Source organism: Acinonyx jubatus, chromosome B4, assembly GCF_027475565.1.
Source record: "Acinonyx jubatus isolate Ajub_Pintada_27869175 chromosome B4, VMU_Ajub_asm_v1.0, whole genome shotgun sequence".
NCBI classification, from domain to species: domain Eukaryota; kingdom Metazoa; phylum Chordata; class Mammalia; order Carnivora; family Felidae; genus Acinonyx; species Acinonyx jubatus.
The window spans coordinates 88,633,429-88,650,660 of NC_069387.1; the positions used below are offsets into that span (position 1 = coordinate 88,633,429).

A 17,232-nucleotide genomic window follows, 5' to 3' on the forward strand; every position below is an offset into this window, starting at 1 on the left:
ATAGAGGGAACTAAGTTTATTTTTATGTATTATATTGCTGTATGATTACATATATACGTACACATATATTACTGTATGATTTAAAAAGCGAAAGATTTATGCGATCTGAAGAGAAACCAGAGTATTTTTTTTTCAACGTTTATTTATTTTTGGGACAGAGAGAGACAGAGCATGAACGGGGGAGGGGCAGAGAGAGAGGGAGACACAGAATCGGAAACAGGCTCCAGGCTCCGAGCCATCAGCCCAGAGCCTGACGCGGGGCTCGAACTCACGGACCGCGAGATCGTGACCTGGCTGAAGTCGGATGCTTAACCGACTGCGCCACCCAGGCGCCCCGAAACCAGAGTATTTTTATTGTATGATTTAAGACAGGTATTCAAGAGATGGTATGTTGTAGTGGAAAGAACATGGGCTTTGGACTCTGAAATTATGGGTCTCAGTTTTCCATCTGACTCTTTGAGGCTGGAATCAAGTAACTTTTCTAACCATGGTTTCTTTATCTGTAAAAGATGAAAACTAATGAAACTTATCCCTTGGATTGTCAGAGGAATTGTATGGTATTCCCCAAATAATTCTACTCATATGAAATATTCAGAATAGTTAAATCCATAGAGACAGAAAGCGGATTAGTGGTTGCCAGGAACTGAAAAGAGGGAGAAATAGGAAATGCTTGCTTAAAGGTTTTCTTTGGGAGTGACAAAAAAAATTGTAGACATTTGCACAACATTGTAAATATACTAAGTGCTACTAATTATATACTTTTTTTTTCGTAAAGATTTTATTTTTGAGTAATCTCTACACCTAACATGGGGCTAGATCTTACAACCCTGAGATCAAGAGTCGCATGTTCTACTGACTGAGTCAGTCAGGTTTATTTATTTTTGAGAGAGAGACAGAGAGTGAGAGAGAGAGAGAAACACAGAATCTGAGGCAGTTTCCAGGCTCTGAGCTGTCAGCACAGAGCCCAATGCGGGGCTCGAACCCACAAACCTCTAGATCATGACCTAAGCTGAAGTCAGATGCTTAACTGACTGAGCCACCCAGGCGCCCCTTAAATGCTTAATTTTGTTTATGTGAATTTCACCTCAATAAAAGATAAAACAAAACCAAAGCACAAATAAATGAGTTGTCTGGAAAAGTGAAAGTATTCCTTCCTTCCTTTTTTTTTCTTTTTAGAGAGAGAGAGTGTGTGTGAGTGGTGAGGAGGGGATGAGGGGCAGAGAGAGAGAGAGAGAGAGAGAGAGATCTCAGAATCTCTCTCAGAGTCTGATCTCGGCAGAGCTCGATCCCACGACCCTGGTATCATGACCTGGGCCAAATTCAAGAGTCGGATGCTCAACAAGCTGAGCCACCTAGGTGCGCCTAGTGTAACTATTTCTAATACGAAGACCAGAAAGGACATTCTTTAAGGAAACAAACCCTCAGCAATATCTTTATCTGATTGTAATGTCCGATTTCGTATTCTTTAGAAGGTCCTTTAATATAAGCTGATGTCATGACTATGAAAGGAAACATGGTAGAAGGTATTTTACTGGAAACCAGGCAGGGTGTATTATTAATAATGTGGCTCCAGGGACACTGGGTCTCTGATGAGCAGGCTTAAGATAGAGATAAAATTTAAAACATCTAGAAGAAGAAATGGATGGTGTATCCTTCTGCGATCTATCATAAATATTTCCCTTAGTCAAATTTTGGGAAACTATAGAGCAGGAGTTAGTTTGAGACTGCATTCTCTGTAAAGTATATGGGTGCAGTTTGTCAATTTAGTTTTGTGCTTTAAAAGTTAGCCCATCTGGAAAGTAAGATCTTCTGGTAGATAAGGAGAATGTTCAAAGTGAGAAGTGACAGTGCCTGAGGTAGTAACCTTTCTCCTGGGAAAGTTTGAGTCTGCTCAAACACCCAAACAAAGGGTAATCATGACCCCAAATATTTTATGCAAAAAATCATGCTCTCAGTATCTTCAGGAAGGAAAGATTTCTTGTAGGCTACATGAAACCATGCATATGTAAAGTTTATATGAATTGTAGTTCTCATTGTTTTGACTATCTGGCTATAATGCCCAACATGTAAACAAGATATTCCACATATAGTATTTATTCATCATTTTCAACCAATACTCATTGAATGTTAATTATGTGCCAAGGAGGGCAGACAATATTATGAACATTTTAGAAAATAATAAATGGAGTTTCTGAGAGCCTAAGATGTGCCCTAAATCACATAACTTAGACTTGAAACGTTTGGTTCCTAGTTCATTCCAAACCTTGCTGACATGGGTTTGACAGGGGCTGACATGACCAAGGACCATGGTTGCCAAAGCCTTTCCTCTTCATTAACTATTAATGTGATTATTAAATGCGTTGGGCAAAGTTTCACCATTTCTATTTGTCTGTGCAGTGGCATTTTCTTTAATTACTGTTGCACGGTGTTCTCAGGAGCCACACTAGCAAACACACACAATGCTTGACTTTACATTATTGGTTAACATTTATTGAGTGTACATTGTAAGGTGTGGTGCTATGCATTATGCAGACATATTCTCATTTAATCCTTAAAAGAGTCTTCGGAGACATATTTATCATCCCTCTTTTGTTTATACAGAAACTAAGGCGCAGAAAAATTAAACAACTTGCCCAAAGTCACAGGTAGAAATATAAATATTCTGACAATCCTCATAGGAAGATATATAAAGGTGCATGAAAATCAGAAGCCAAACCAACAGACTTTTATGATTCCAGTAGAGTATGGAACAAATGTTGAACTAAGAATAAAAGTAAGAGACAGAGCTGGGTTCATATTCAGTTTTGTTTAACTCCAAAGCTCCCAGCTTAACTGCTATGCTATACTGACACATTAGTCTGTAAGTTTGTAATCATTTGACTTTTCACCCAATTATGGTAATAAATTCTGGGTCATTACCATCATAGTGGATAAAATTTACTGTGACTAACGCTCTTATAAGTGCTTAACAGTCATAGATTCAGAAACATTTGTAAATTTTAAAGTTCTCTAATAAAGAAGAAGGAAGTGCCCCTTCATATAAAAAAAAAATTTTTTTTTAAAGAAGATGGCAAGCTTTGGTAAGAGAAGTCAAAACTTCAGGTCACCGAGTGTGATTCTGCTGTGGGATTTGAAACGTTGAAAAGCTAGTATCTATGCTTGTGACTAACACATCTTTCTGTTCAGATGTGTGTAACAGGGTAAAATAACCCATTTGACAAAAAAATTACTACAGTTTGCCAGATATTGTGTCGGGTGCTGCTGGGTAGCTGCCAGGGGTTGAGGAATAGGGAAGTGATCTTTATCAAACTGGGCAAACTTCACCTGTCTGGGATTCATTATCTACTGGTTAAATGAGGAGGTTGTGTACCTAGGTCTTCTTGTTTCCGGTTTTTGGGGGGTTTGTGTTCCGGTTTCTTCTCCCCATTTGCCACTATTTCCATGTTAAAATATCCATCTCATACTATCCTAGTTTTGCAATTCATTAATTAGTTCCACAAATGTTTATCGAGCTTCTAGTATCAAGCACGATAGGAATGAGGTTTCTAATAATAGAAGCAATAATGGAGCTTACTGTTCAAAGGACTAAGATAATAAATAAATAATATCATTTACAAAACAAATACATAAAAATAATCATTAACAATTAATAATTACAGGTTGGAAAGATACTAAGAGGGAAAAAAGATGGCGTGTTGTCCTTTTGATAAGTCACAAAATGAAGCAAATGATAGATTCTTTCAAATACAAAAATGACCACCTATCAAGGTTACCAGATTTTAAAGGGGGGGCGGGGGGAAGACACTTTACAACCAACTAAAGAATTAATAATAATAATAAAAAGAATGGATAGCCATTATTCTTGCAGAAAGTTGTATTGGGACGGGTTTACTCTGTATCTTTTCTTTGTAATAGAAGAGAGGCTTCTCAAAAAGAGCAGCGAAAGAACTCATTTTTTTTTTTTTTTTTTCTTTTTAAGTCAAGCGGAAAGACAAAGTGAAAAGAAACCAGAGTCAGGGAAACTGCCAACCTAGTCTGGCCATAAGGATTTCCTTTAGTCTGTCTAGGTTCCCCGCGGGAGCAGGGACTGGATGGGAAGAAAACCAATGTCTTGAACTTTAAGGCAGATTTTAATTACTATTGCCCGGTGACAGGAACCTGGGAAGAGGTCAAGGTGTGGTTAGGCAAAGACGGCTCCCGGGAAAGGCACTAGGAACGGCAGGACAGAGAACTGCAGGAGAAAGCGACAGAAAGGAGGAGGAGAATGCACCGGCACCCCAAGGTGATGGAGTAGAAAAACTCTCCGCCGGGGGAGCCGCACGCCGCTCAGGTGGCCCTTTCCCGCTCAGGTGAGCTCCTCCCGCGCCTCCCATTGGCCAAGGCGTCCGTGGCGCTGGGAGGGCGACGCAGCCCGGTCTAGTTCAGGGTCTAGGGCGGCGCGTCACTTCCGGTAGCGCGGAGCTTGTAAAACACCCTGGAGAGAAAATGGCGGCGGCAGCGGCTTCGGCGCCTCAGCAGCTCTCGGATGAGGAGCTTTTCTCTCAGCTCCGCCGTTACGGCCTGTCTCCTGGCCCAGTGACGGAGAGCACCCGCCCGGTCTACCTCAAGAAGCTGAAGAAGCTTCGAGAGGAAGAGCAGCAGCAGCACCGGTCCGGGGGCCGCGGCAACAAGACGCGGAACAGTAATAACAATAACACGGCTGCTGCCGCGGTCGCCGCGGCGGGAGCGCCGGCGGCGGCCGCGGGGCTGGGGGGCCGGCCGGTCTCTGGCGACCTCTCCTACTTGCGGACTCCTGGGGGTCTGGGCCGAATCTCGGCCTCTGGCCCGGAGAGCCCCGTGGGAGGGCCCGGGGGCGCCTCGGCCGCCCCCACGGCTGGCAGCAAAGTGCTGCTGGGCTTCAGCTCGGACGAGTCGGACGTGGAGGCCAGTCCCCGGGACCAGGCCGGCGGCGGCGGCGGCGGGAGGAAAGACCGGGCTTCGCTCCAGTACCGCGGGCTCAAACCGCCGTCGGCGCCCCTGGCCGCCAGCGAGGTGACTAACAGCAACTCGGCCGAGAGAAGGAAGCCCCACTCGTGGTGGGGGGCCCGGCGGCCGGCGGCTCCGGAGCTGCAGACCCCGTCGGCGAGAGATGCAGCCGCGGAGGACGAGGAGGAGGAGGGGGAAGACGGAGAGGACAGGGACCCAGAGGCCGAGGAGCCGCTGTGGGCGAGCCGGACGGTGAATGGCAGCCGGCTTCTCCCTTACAGCTGCCGGGAGAACTATTCGGACTCGGAGGAAGAGGAGGACGACGACGTGGCCTCCAGCAGACAGGTATTAAAGGACGACTCCCTTTCCCGGCATCGGCCCAGACGGAGCCATAGTAAGCCTCTCTCTTCGCTGACTGCTAAATCGGCCGGCGGCCGGCTGGAGACCTCAGTTCAGGGAGGGGGAGGAATCCCGATGAATGACAGGGCGGCGGCTGCGGGGAGTCTAGACAGGAGCCGAAACCTCGAAGAGTCGGCGGCGGCGGCGGAGCAGGGAGGAGGGTGTGATCCCCTGGACTCTAGCCCCATTCCTAGGTACCGTGTCACCGCTAAGAAACTGGCCCCTCTCCTGCCCCCGCCACTGACCGACATGGACTCAACCTTGGATTCGTCCACAGGCTCCCTCCTTAAAACCAATAATCATATCGGCGGCGGGGCCTTCAGTGTGGACTCCCCCAGGATTTTTTCCAACAGCCTCCCTCCCGGTGCAGCGGTGGCTGCCTCCAGTTCACTCAGGATCAATCACTCCAATCATACGGGCTCCAATCACACCTACCTGAAAAACGCATACAACAAACCGAAGCTTTCCGAACCCGAGGAGGAACTTCTCCAGCAGTTTAAACGGGAGGAGGTGTCCCCTACAGGGGGTTTCAGTGCCCACTACTTGTCGATGTTTCTCTTAACTGCTGCCTGCTTATTTTTCCTAATACTGGGACTGACTTACCTAGGAATGAGAGGGACAGGAGTATCCGAGGATGGAGGACTCAGCAGTAAGTATTAAACCCTGTGGGTAAGGTCACAAAGGGGGTGTTGCTAGTGGTCTGCCCTCACCGCATTGGGCATTTTACACGAGGTGACTTCTGCCCTTAAGAACATGTATTAATAGCGACACGCGGCAGATCGAGTGCATTTGTGTCATCTCTAAGAAAGGACGTTACCATGATCAGAACGAGAATCCCACGACTGGTTTTGCAATTTTTCTGTATAATGTAGTGGGAAATTCAACACCTCTCATAAAACGAAATATTGCCAGCTTGTCAGCAAAATGCATTTACGTGTGGGTCATAAATTCTCTTTCAGCCTTAGATAATTATGTGTGCAGATGTCAATGAACAGTTTTGAAGTATTTTGATTGTTACGGGACATCATAAATGCATAAATGTTACAAATCATTTGAGATGATTTTTCAAATTGAGTTGTGATTCTACCAGGTAACGTAAGATCTCTTGAAATTCCAGTTAAATACTTTGTAGTATGAAGTTCTACATCTAGGTCGTTCTATAATTTCTTTAAAGTGAATGAATATAGAAAGTAGGAAGACACAACTCTAAGTTGATTGCTGAGCCCAGAGCATGCCCCTTCCCACCAGTGAAAAAAGTGGTGGTAGGGCAGGGCTGGAGTGGGCCGTGAGATTTTTCCGTTATTGGTTTCTAGGCCCTGCCGTTTACTTGCTAAAGGACTGTAGGCAGGTATGGTGTGTTCATTCATTCATTCATTAAGCCAGCTTCATCTGTGCTGAGCACTTAAACACAGCAGTGATAAGTCAGAGCGTCTGTTCTTCAACACAAGAAGATAAGTACAGATCATTTTGTGTTCTGCGAAGGAAATAAGGATGGAGTAATTGATACATGCTATTTAGAGATGGGGAGGGTAGCTACTATGTGAGGTGAGACCTGAAGTAGGAGGAGACAGCACTGTAGCGGGACAGGAGAGCTGTCCTGGCAGAGATTATAAGAAAGGCCTTGAATTGAGCCAGAGCCCTCCTGTAGGTTAGAGTGGTTACAGCACCTTGAGCCAGGGGGGCGAGCCCGAGTTTGAGCTTCCCTCTCCTAATCCTAAAATGATGCTAATGTTGATTAGAATGATGCCTACGCAGATGAAAAGAGGGAAAAGTAAATGTAGTGTGCGATGGACTGCTGAATATATAATTTCTTAATGTTAGGGCCCCCTTCCCACTCCTCCTGAAATCTGTCCCTTTCATCCAACTTGAAGTCACTTTATCATAATTGGTACTTACAAAATCAGGCTTGCGATTGGGTTTTTGTTTGTTTGTTTGTTTCAAAATAGTGAATGGTGCAGTTAGCGGATTTAAAAAGAGTAGGAGTCAGAATAGTGTAACCTTTGATTTGTGTATAGCCATTTCTAAGATCATCAAATAACAGATTATTACTATATTGCTTCATTAGAGGGGTTAGAAGAGGACTGAAACCCAGCGCTCATTTTAACTGGTTCCCTGGGAGCAAGAGTAATATATTGTCTCCTGTCTCAGATAGTTTGGGAGAAAAAGAAATAGGTCATATTAGAAGTTAAACTAATGGAGTGCATATAAATTAAATGACATTATCAGCAGTACCTATTTGTATCTGTTTCTCCAATAGCTAACTGTATGACCTGGCCTTTTTCTGAGTACTTTGTACATATCTAATTGATCTTCCCAACACATCACAGATGCAGATTTTATAGATGAGGACAGTGAGGCAAGGAAGAAATGACTGACTAGCTAGTGAGTGATAGTACTAAGGTTTGGCTTCAGTTTTTTTTTTAAATAAATTTTATTTAGTTTTTTAAGTTAATTTATGTATTTTGAGGGAGAGAGAGCATGCATGGGAGGGGCAGAGAGAAAGAGAGAATCCCAAGCAGGGATTCTCTGCACCGTCAGCCCAGAGCCTGACACAGGGCTCAAACCCAAAAAACGCGAGATCATGACCTGAGCTGCAATCAAGAGTCGGATGCTTAACTGACTGAGCCACCCAGGCGCCCTTCAGATTTTGTTTTCAACTGTAAAGCCCGTATTCTTAGCACTACTTTGGATACTGTTTGTAGAGAGCTTTCTAAATAAGAGAGCACTTTTATTAGGATTGAGAAAATAATTGAATATTGGTAGGATTTCATAAAGAATTACTGATGAGCACAATTCTCAGTTAAGGTGACTGTCACATCTGTTAAGATGAATGAGTAATGTTTCCTTAGATACTAAAATTTCAGATGGAATAGAAAAGGATAGGACTGCTAGGGTTTCAGTAGCCCCCTCACCTTCACCAGTAAGACAGGAAAGAAATTATAAAGTGTTTTTTGTTTTAATGAATGGTAAATGTAACGTAGTTTGGGTGATGGAAACAACAGTGATTAAGAGGTAGAGGATCTGGGTTCTAGGACTTGGTCCACATGACTTTAGTCAAGGTCTGTATTAGATGGGTGTAATAATTTCTGCTGTCTGTGGTGATGTTAAGAGGACCAAATTAGATAGTTTATTAAACAACCATAAAGTGGTATTATTCAAAAGTTTAGATAAAATTCGTTGTATTTCTGGTAAATTACAGTATGTATGTAAAGCAAAATTGTTTCTGCAAATATTCTTTAGTAGTACATTTACTTATTCAACATGTAATTTTCATTAACTTCCACTAAAATACACTGTAGACATTGATACAGAAATTTGAATCAAAGTTAGGGAATCCTTAAATGTACTATATATGTGTTATAAATTTGACTTACTGTATAATATATAGTGGAAAGAAATGCCTGCTAATTCAGTTAGTTTGCACACCTAGCGGTGAATAATTTTCACTCCCTATGTTTATGTGTTCTGAGTCCTTTGTCATGAGTATAATGGTTAACCAAGGCTTAACCATAGGGTTCATTGGTCAAATAGTGTGCTTGAGGAAATACTTTTACTTTGAGTAATAATTTCACCGGAAGATTGTAGGTTATATATGAGAATAAGCTTTAGTAAGCTTTTATTAGCTGTCATTTAAATTATGTACAACATGTAATAGATTAGCCTTTTAAATAGTTCTTAATCATTTGGTCTTCGAAAATTTTTATCAATGTCCTAGTTTTATTAAATTACTTTTATTAATTAAATTACTATGGGTCTCTTCTTCCTCATCTGTAAAATGAGGGGGTTGGATTAGATGATCTCTAAATTCTTTGTAGCTCTAAGGTTTAAGATTCTAACTTTGAACTGTCCTACCAAAACAATTCAAGGATCAGTCTACAGTGAGATTAGATCATGACAACCCAGCAAAAGAAAATGGAAATGCAGAATACACTATCTTAGGTACATATGAGCATTATTTAAAAATTGTTTTCAATTATAAAAGACATGATTTTTGAAACATTTATGATTTAGAAAATTTGGATGGAGATCTATGAAGCAAAAAATGAATAGATAGTAGGTATATATATCCTTCTAGTCTCCCACTTACCCCTGGTATAATAAATAAGTTCAAATAATGCCTTTCAAAACTTTCTTAGTGCTTTTCATGTAAACACCTACATTCATATATATATATATATATATGTGTGTGTTTGTGTACATTTTTATTCAACAATAGAGTGCCTACTATGTGCCAAGCACTATTTTAAGCATTCTAGCGGGGGAAGATGGGCAAGTAAATATGAATTTAAGAGAGTGATGATTGCTAACACAAGTTTATGATAGTAACTTTGCCTGGGGTAGAGGGATATGTAATATTACGTACAGGTGAGCAGGCCTCTCAAAAGAGGTGATGTTTGAATTGAAATCTGAATGACTTGAAGGAACTAGCTGTTGACAGGGAGCAAAACATTCCAGGAAGAAATAACAGCCAGTGCAGGACTCTTAGGGCAAAAACCAGCTTGGCAAGTTGAAGCAACAGAAGAGAATGGCCAGTGTGGCTAGGGTATAATGAATGAGAATGGCATATGATGAAGTCAGAACTAGTCAGGGGCCAGTCATAAAGGACCTAAAGGCCTTGAGGGCCTTGGAAAGGAGTCTGAATTTTATCTTAAGTGATATCATACTATACCTGGCCTGCAACTTGTCTTTTTCCCTTAACCTTGTATTATGGGTAACTTTATACTAAGTTTAAGTACGAGGCATAATTTAAAAATCTCACTCTCTGCTTGTCCCTTTCTCATCGTGTAAAAATGCTAAAATCTCTGCCACCCTGGAAATGTTGTTCTTCAACCCTCTGTTCTTCTCTAGCTGTTACTCTCTTCTCAGCAAAGACTGATATCTTTTTGCCTCTGCCATTGACTCAGCCCCTGTCTAGTGTAGCTTTGTTTACCATCCATTCCTCTGGAATCTCTGCTTCAAGTCATTAGTTAACTCAATTGCCAAATCCAAGAGAGGTGTTGAAGTTCTTATCTTTGCCTCTTTGAAACATTCAGTGCACTGATAACTCCTCCTTCTTGAAACTCTCCCCTTCCCAGACTTCTGCATCACTACTCTCTTCCAGTTTTCATTTACTCCTGTCTGTGTTTTAAATATTGGTGGTCTCTGGAACTCTTGTCTTTGTCCCTATCCTTTGGTACAGTTTCCCTAGGCCCTTTCCTCCACTGGCCTGGGTAGTACCTCCTGATTTTATATATTTACCTTAAATGTTCTCTCCTGAGTTCTAGACTTAACTGTTTGTTTATTGGACAGTTTTGTGGTTTTTTTTTTTCCTGGATGTTCCAGAAGTACCCACTCTGTGTACTCATCAGCTTTCCTTTCACCTTCTTTCCCCCATTCTGTTCCCTGTTTTAGTTCATGGCACTTCCGTCTACCCAGGACTCAGCTAGGAACTTTGAATTTACCTAGAGTCCTTCCTTTCCTTCATGTTCCTACCAGACCTCAAACATCAATCCAGTTGATTACTAAGTCCGGTAGTTCTACCTCTTACATATGTTTTGAATCTTTTTCTCTCCATCACTGTTGCTCTAAGTTAGTCTATTGCCTGAACTGTTTAAGTAGTCTTCTAACAGGCTTCTATGTTGTAGCTCTTCAGTCTGTTTTCTGTGCCAGAGCAATATGTCTAAAACACAAATGCAATAATAATTCACTCTCTTGCTTAAAATTACTCAATGGCTTTACCTTCCTTATTGGATAAAATCTAAATTCTGTGGCTAAACTGTTCATGATCTGACTATGCTTTTGCTAGTTTCATTTCCTACCAGTTTCTCTTACCACATTTTAGTGTCTGGAAAACTAGGACTTTCTGGATACTAGTTGGTGTTTACTGAACATGTCATGACATTTTGTGCCTTTGTACATTATTCCCTTCTTTAGGAAGGTTGTTTCTTCCTTTCTTAACTGCTGTTCATTCTTAAAAGCGTCACCTCTGGATATTTTCTCTGACTCCTGTCTTCTTTACTCTGGTGTTTGGGTAAACTCAAACTCTGCTCAAATAAGGTCTAATGCCTCCTTCATAGCATTTATTATAGAGTATTGTAATTTTGAATGTTCGTTGTGCCAGTTAGATTACAGCTCCTGTAGGATGAATTGACTGCACTGGTAAAGGGCACAGGCTTTACATTCGGCTCTGAGTTTGAATCTCATTCCTCTTATACCTGCTCTGTGACTTTACTAGAAGATACTCAGTTGCCTCATATTAAAAATGAAGATGATAATACCTGCCTCAGGGTGACTTTAAGCATTACGTGAGGTAATGTATGTGAAGTTTTTAGTATTGTTGCCTGGCGTATGGGAATTGCTTGGTAGACCCAAGTCACATTAGTATCTTGGCACAAGTTCTTTCCTCAGTAAATATTTATTGAGATGATCACATATCAGATACCCAATTTATATGCATTGATTAACTCATCATGTAACTCAGTAATTGCTTACCTATTCAGTACCTAATTTAATACGCAGTATTGGGAAGGATGCAGAAGAAATCTCATTCTTGCAAAAGCCTCCACTCCACAAATAGTCGCAGAAAATGGTTAAGAAGTATACTTAATATTAGGTGATAAGTGCCACACTTTGTAAAAGGGGGGGGTGGAATTCATAGTGAGCTGATCAGTCTCAAATGGTCAAAAGTTCAGGTTCCAAATTTGGACTTGATTCTGTGGGTTGAGCAGTGGGAATCCATGGAGGTTTTAAAGCAGAGGACTAACATCAAGTTCTTCTTAAAAGAAGGATAAACGGGTGGTGGTATAGGTAATGGATTGGTAAGGTTGGAGAGCAGGCGTGGGGTGATAGGCACTATAAGCACACACGGAGTGAGAAACACCCGAGGAGGCTGATAATGTGGGGATGGAATAGGGTCTGTCATTTGAAGAAGGTCATATAATATTTGATGACTGTTTGGATCCAGAGAATAAAGGAGAAGAGTCAAAGATTATTCTGAGTTTATGAGCCTGGATGATGGAGACAGTACTATACCATTGATCGGTGGATTAGAGATGCTGAAGAGGGATCTTTCTGGGGGAAAAGTAGTATAGAGAAAATAAGTTTTGGGGGAGTTTATTTTTTGAGTTGTTCAACTAGAAATATCCTAGGTTATCGTAGTTCTATAATTGCATTAAAGAGGAGAGAGACTGGTGCCGAGTATACTAGTACTGTTTACTAGAGGAATAGATATCTTTTTAACACTTTTTTTTTAAATTTTTTTTTTTTAATGTTTATTTATTTTTGAGACAGAGAGAGACAGAGCATGAACAGGGGAGGGGCAGAGAGAGAGGGAGACACAGAATCTGAAACAGGCTCCAGGCTCTGAGCTGTCAGCACAGAGCTGACGCGGGGCTCGAACTCACAGACCGTGAGATCATGACCTGAGCCGAAGTCCGACGCTTAACCAACCAAGCCACCCAGGCGCCCCTAACACTTATTTTTTTATTAAAAAAATTTTTTTTAATATTTATTTTTGAGAGAGAGAGAGAGAGACAGACAGACAGAGCATGAGTGAGGGAGGGGCAGAGAGAGAGAGAGAGAGGGAGACACAAAATCCGAAACAGGCTGCAGGCTCTGAGCTGTCAGCACGGAGCCCGACGCGGGGCTTGAACTCACGAACCGTGAGATCGTGACCTGAGCCGAAGTCGGACGTTCATCTGAGTCACCCAGGCGCCCCTAATACTTATTTTTTTAATGTATGTGTGGTTTTTTTTAAAACCAAGATGAAGCATTGCAAAAGGGTACCATAGTTTTTGGGTTGTTTTTTTTTTTTTTTACTTTTTCAAGTAGTTACAGTAGCCACTTGGTTCAAAACTTGATATCTATAATGAAATAGGTGTAAGGATTTTGAAAATTAGTTTCCCTCATTCCTTTTTTTTTTTCTTTAATGTTTATTTTTGAGAGAGAGAGACAGAGTGTGAGCAGGGGAGGAACAGAGGGAGAGGGAGACACAGAATCCAAAGCAGGCTCCAGGCTCTGAGCTGTCAGCACAGAGCCTAATGCGGGGCTCGAACTCACGAACCGTGAGATCGTGACCTGAGCCAAAGTCAGACATTTAAGTGACTGAGTCACCCAGGCGTCCCTGTTTGCCTCATTCTTGAAGAATGAGAGCTGAGTGTTACTTTGAAAAACTTTACATGTAAGGAAAAAAAAATTTCTAGGCCTCTAAGAATATTCCTGGGAACACCAGGGCTTTGCATATCCCAGCTGGATGATTTAAATAAAATCTACTCTGTGAAAATGTCTTTCATTTGAAAATTATCTCTAGAATAACTTAAAATAAGAATCACCAGAGTGAAAACATAAGAATTCCCCATGAGTGTATCCAGGGAGCCTAGTTTGAGGAAGATTGGCATAGATATCAGGGCTTGGATTAAGGAGGTTGACCTGGGTTTGCATATTGGCTCTTGCACTAATTAGCTTTTCTGTTAAAGGCAAGTTGCTGAACCACTGTGATCCTCAATATCCTCATCTGTAAAAGAGAATTAAGTGAGAATTAAGTGGAATAAGGCATGTAAAGTACTTGGCACAGTACATGACACACAGTGATCACAATAGCAGCTGACCCTGTGCGGCCTTATGCGCCAGGCACTGTGCTGAACAATTTTAATTGTTGTTTAATCTTCATGAGGCAGCTATTTGTCCTGTTTTGTAGATGAGGAAACTGATACTGGGCGAAGCTGAGTTTGCCCAGGGTCATGTGGCTAGTAAGTGCCGAGGCAGTGTTTGGATTCAGATAGTGTCTCTTCACCACTCTGCTAGATTGCCTTTTAACATGTGTAAGTACATAAGGACTGCGTATATGTTCTCTACCATTATTGTTATCTAGAAGATTATGAAAAGATATGGATGGGTGAAGCAGATTAATGCATGAAATCCTAGAAATGCCAGGAATAATCTGTGAAATCTAACAACTTTAAGACAAAGTACAAATTTGTACTCACTCAACAATTAGGAATCTTGTGTGGGACTATTTATCCTTTAGATTAATTCACTAATTCATTGGTATATGAGGTCAGTCTGCTGTAATAAAATACAAACTATAATATATAATGTGTAAAATAGGAAACATGCTATTTCTATTTTTTTTTTTAATGTTTATTCACCTTTGTGAGCGAGAGAGAGAGAGAGAGAGAATGAGAGAGAGAGAATGAGAGAATGAGCAGAGGAGGGGCAGAGAGAAAGGGAGACGCAGAATCAATTCAAAGCAGGCTCCAGGCTCCGAGCTGTCAGCACAGGGCCCGATGTGGGGCTTCAACCCATGAACCGCGAGATCACGACCCGAGCGAAAGTCAGGCGCTTAACTGACTGAGCCACCCAGGCGCCCCGGTGCTATTTCTAATTTTTAAAAGATAACGTAGAGTCTCTCAAAACTGGTGGGTAAAAAGGTCCTCTGATTTTGCATTAGCACTTTCAAACATGTTTTCCATTGTTCCAGTTTCAAGATATAAAGACCTTTAAATATAGCACATTTGTTCTTCCATTTTTTGCTCCTTTTAAATAAACTTTGTGTGTTTTTTTTTTGTGTTTAGGTTTCTTTTAGTGGAAATGATCCGTTCTGTAATTTCAGGGTTACTTTTAAAAGTCAGATGTTTTCATAATTAATCAGTAGAATTGTAAATTTTTAAAACGAGCTTCTTCTTGCTCATTATTTTATATTAACTTTACCTATCTGAAAAATATTTTATATAAGTAAAAGGAACGTTACCGTGAGGAGTTTTATAACAACAGCACAAAGAGAGAGTTAATTTAGTTTATAAGTAGTCTAAAAATGAAGTATACCTTAAAGTATTGGAAATCTTCTCCCAAATTTATGGTAAACAAGTGGTGGTAGTAACTTCTTTATGAAAATTATATCATAATGATATATCTTTATTTTAATCCTGTATTTATTATACACTAAAAGTAACAACCATTTGGGATCCCAGCCTAATCTAATTGTGGAAATGGTTAATGACAGTTATTATCTGAAAGCTTCAGATTTTGACTTCCATACTCAGATTTTATTTTTAAAAGATTTTAAGGTGAACAGGTAGCAGTGTATTTGAGCAGTAACCTTGGCTTTTGCTATTTTAATAGTGCATGATTTAACCTGAATCCCACAAGTGATAGTTTTATTTCATTTTTTTGAGACAGAGAGTACACACAAGTGGTGGAGGGGCAAAGGAAGAGGGAGAGATTCTTTTTTTTTTTTAAAGTTTATTTATTTTGAGAGAGAGAGCCTTCCACGCAGGCTCCGCGAGGTCAGCATAGAGCCCAACACAGGGGCTCGAACTCTTGAAGAACTCACGAAACCACGAGATCATGACCTGAGCCGATATCAAGAGTGGGATGCTTAACCTACTGAGCCACTCAGTGCCTCAAGGGAGAGAGAATCTTAAGTAGGCTTCACACCCATCATGGAGCCTAACATAGGGTTCTATCTCGTGACCCTGAGATCATGACCTGAGCTGAAATCAAGAGTTTGGCATTTAACTGTCTGAGCCACCCACACACAACTCACAAGTGAGAGTGTTTTGTTTTTTTTTTTAATCTTGATTTAATTAATATTCTTTATTAACAACACTGTCAAAATAATTTTTAAACAAGTGTTGACCAGGAAGAAAGTGTTTAGGTTTTAATATTTATTTGACATATTTAAATTTTACATGTTTTACATCATGCCTTTGGAAATTTATTTCTAAAATTTATTTCTAATTCTATTTAAAGGATTATAAAAATTTACACTGGGGTGCCTGGGTGGCTCAGTCGGTTGAGCATCCAGCTCTTGATTTCTGCTCAGGTCATGATCCCAGGTTCGTGGAATCAAGCCCTGTGTCAGGCTCTGCACTGAGTGTGGAGCCTGCTTGATATTCTCTCTCTTTCTCTCTCCCTCTCCCTCTCCCTCTCCCTCTCCCTCTCCCTCTCCCTCTCCCTCTCCCTCTGCCCCATCCCCCCACTTGCTCATGTGGCTCTCTTTCTTAAGAAAAAATTATACTAACAAATAATAATGTCTGAAAACAGGATAACAGATTTATCATGGAGAAGCCATAATGTATTAATTTTATGGTGTCTTAGTTTTTTCTTTGTTCTAGAGGTATAGATTTAAAATTATACTACATCTTTTGTCTGGGTAGCAGATTTATTGCTCTATGTTCATAGCTTTTTGCTTAAAACAATATCAAATGGCAAGCTAAAATTTAGAAAAAAGGCTTGGGTGCAAAACTATGCAAGGGTTCAGTTCAGCTGTCCCGAACTAATTGAATGGTGAATATGCACCAACAATTACTTCCTGCCTTGAATGTGACTTGAATAGAAAAAAAAATGGCTTTAGGAGCAATGAGCATTTTAACACATAGTACAATATTAATTTTGTTTTGCAGTTAAAGATTCCTTTTATATGTATATGTGTACAAAAGGAATTTGCTGATTGTGGCTAATTTTTGAAAGCACTTTATACTTATAAAGTGTAAAAACTTCCATATAGAGAGGGTCATTGAAATTAATTAGGAGAGGGGAGATCTTAGAATATCTATTTCTTCTAGTCCCTGGGTTATGGCTTGGTCAGCCTTATTAATGACTTTGTAGGTTTATAAGGGTATGTCCCACGGTATCAGTTATTTTCTTGTTTGATTGAGTTTACTGGAAGCAGAATTCAGTTTCTCCTTTTCATCCATTCATGCACTCATAAATTATTGAGCACCTACTATGTGCCAACTAATACCAGAAGATGAGTATATACTTTCTGGGATTATAGGACTGAAACTCTTCTCCCAGACATACTGCCTCCCTTTCTCCCACATGGTGGTGGTATTCTCTTCTTTCTCCTGAATATTTATGCAGTAACTATCCTCCAGAATTGAGATTTGG

At 40.8% G+C, this 17,232-nt stretch overlaps 1 protein-coding gene across 2 annotated transcripts in view; it reads left to right on the forward strand.

Moving 5' to 3' along the window:
- The first annotated feature begins 4,441 nt into the window (after nucleotides 1–4,441).
- LEMD3 (LEM domain containing 3) overlaps nucleotides 4,442–17,232 on the forward strand; it is a 63,917-nt gene continuing 51,126 nt past the window's right edge. Inside the window, exon 1 of one of the 2 annotated variants that reach the window (XM_053226460.1) lies at nucleotides 4,442–6,013. In XM_053226460.1, the coding sequence (XP_053082435.1) occupies nucleotides 4,486–6,013 (1,528 nt within the window). In that variant the 5' untranslated portion in view covers nucleotides 4,442–4,485. The remainder of the gene's footprint in view (nucleotides 6,014–17,232) is intronic. The other variant, XM_027071321.2, reaches the window with a different exon arrangement.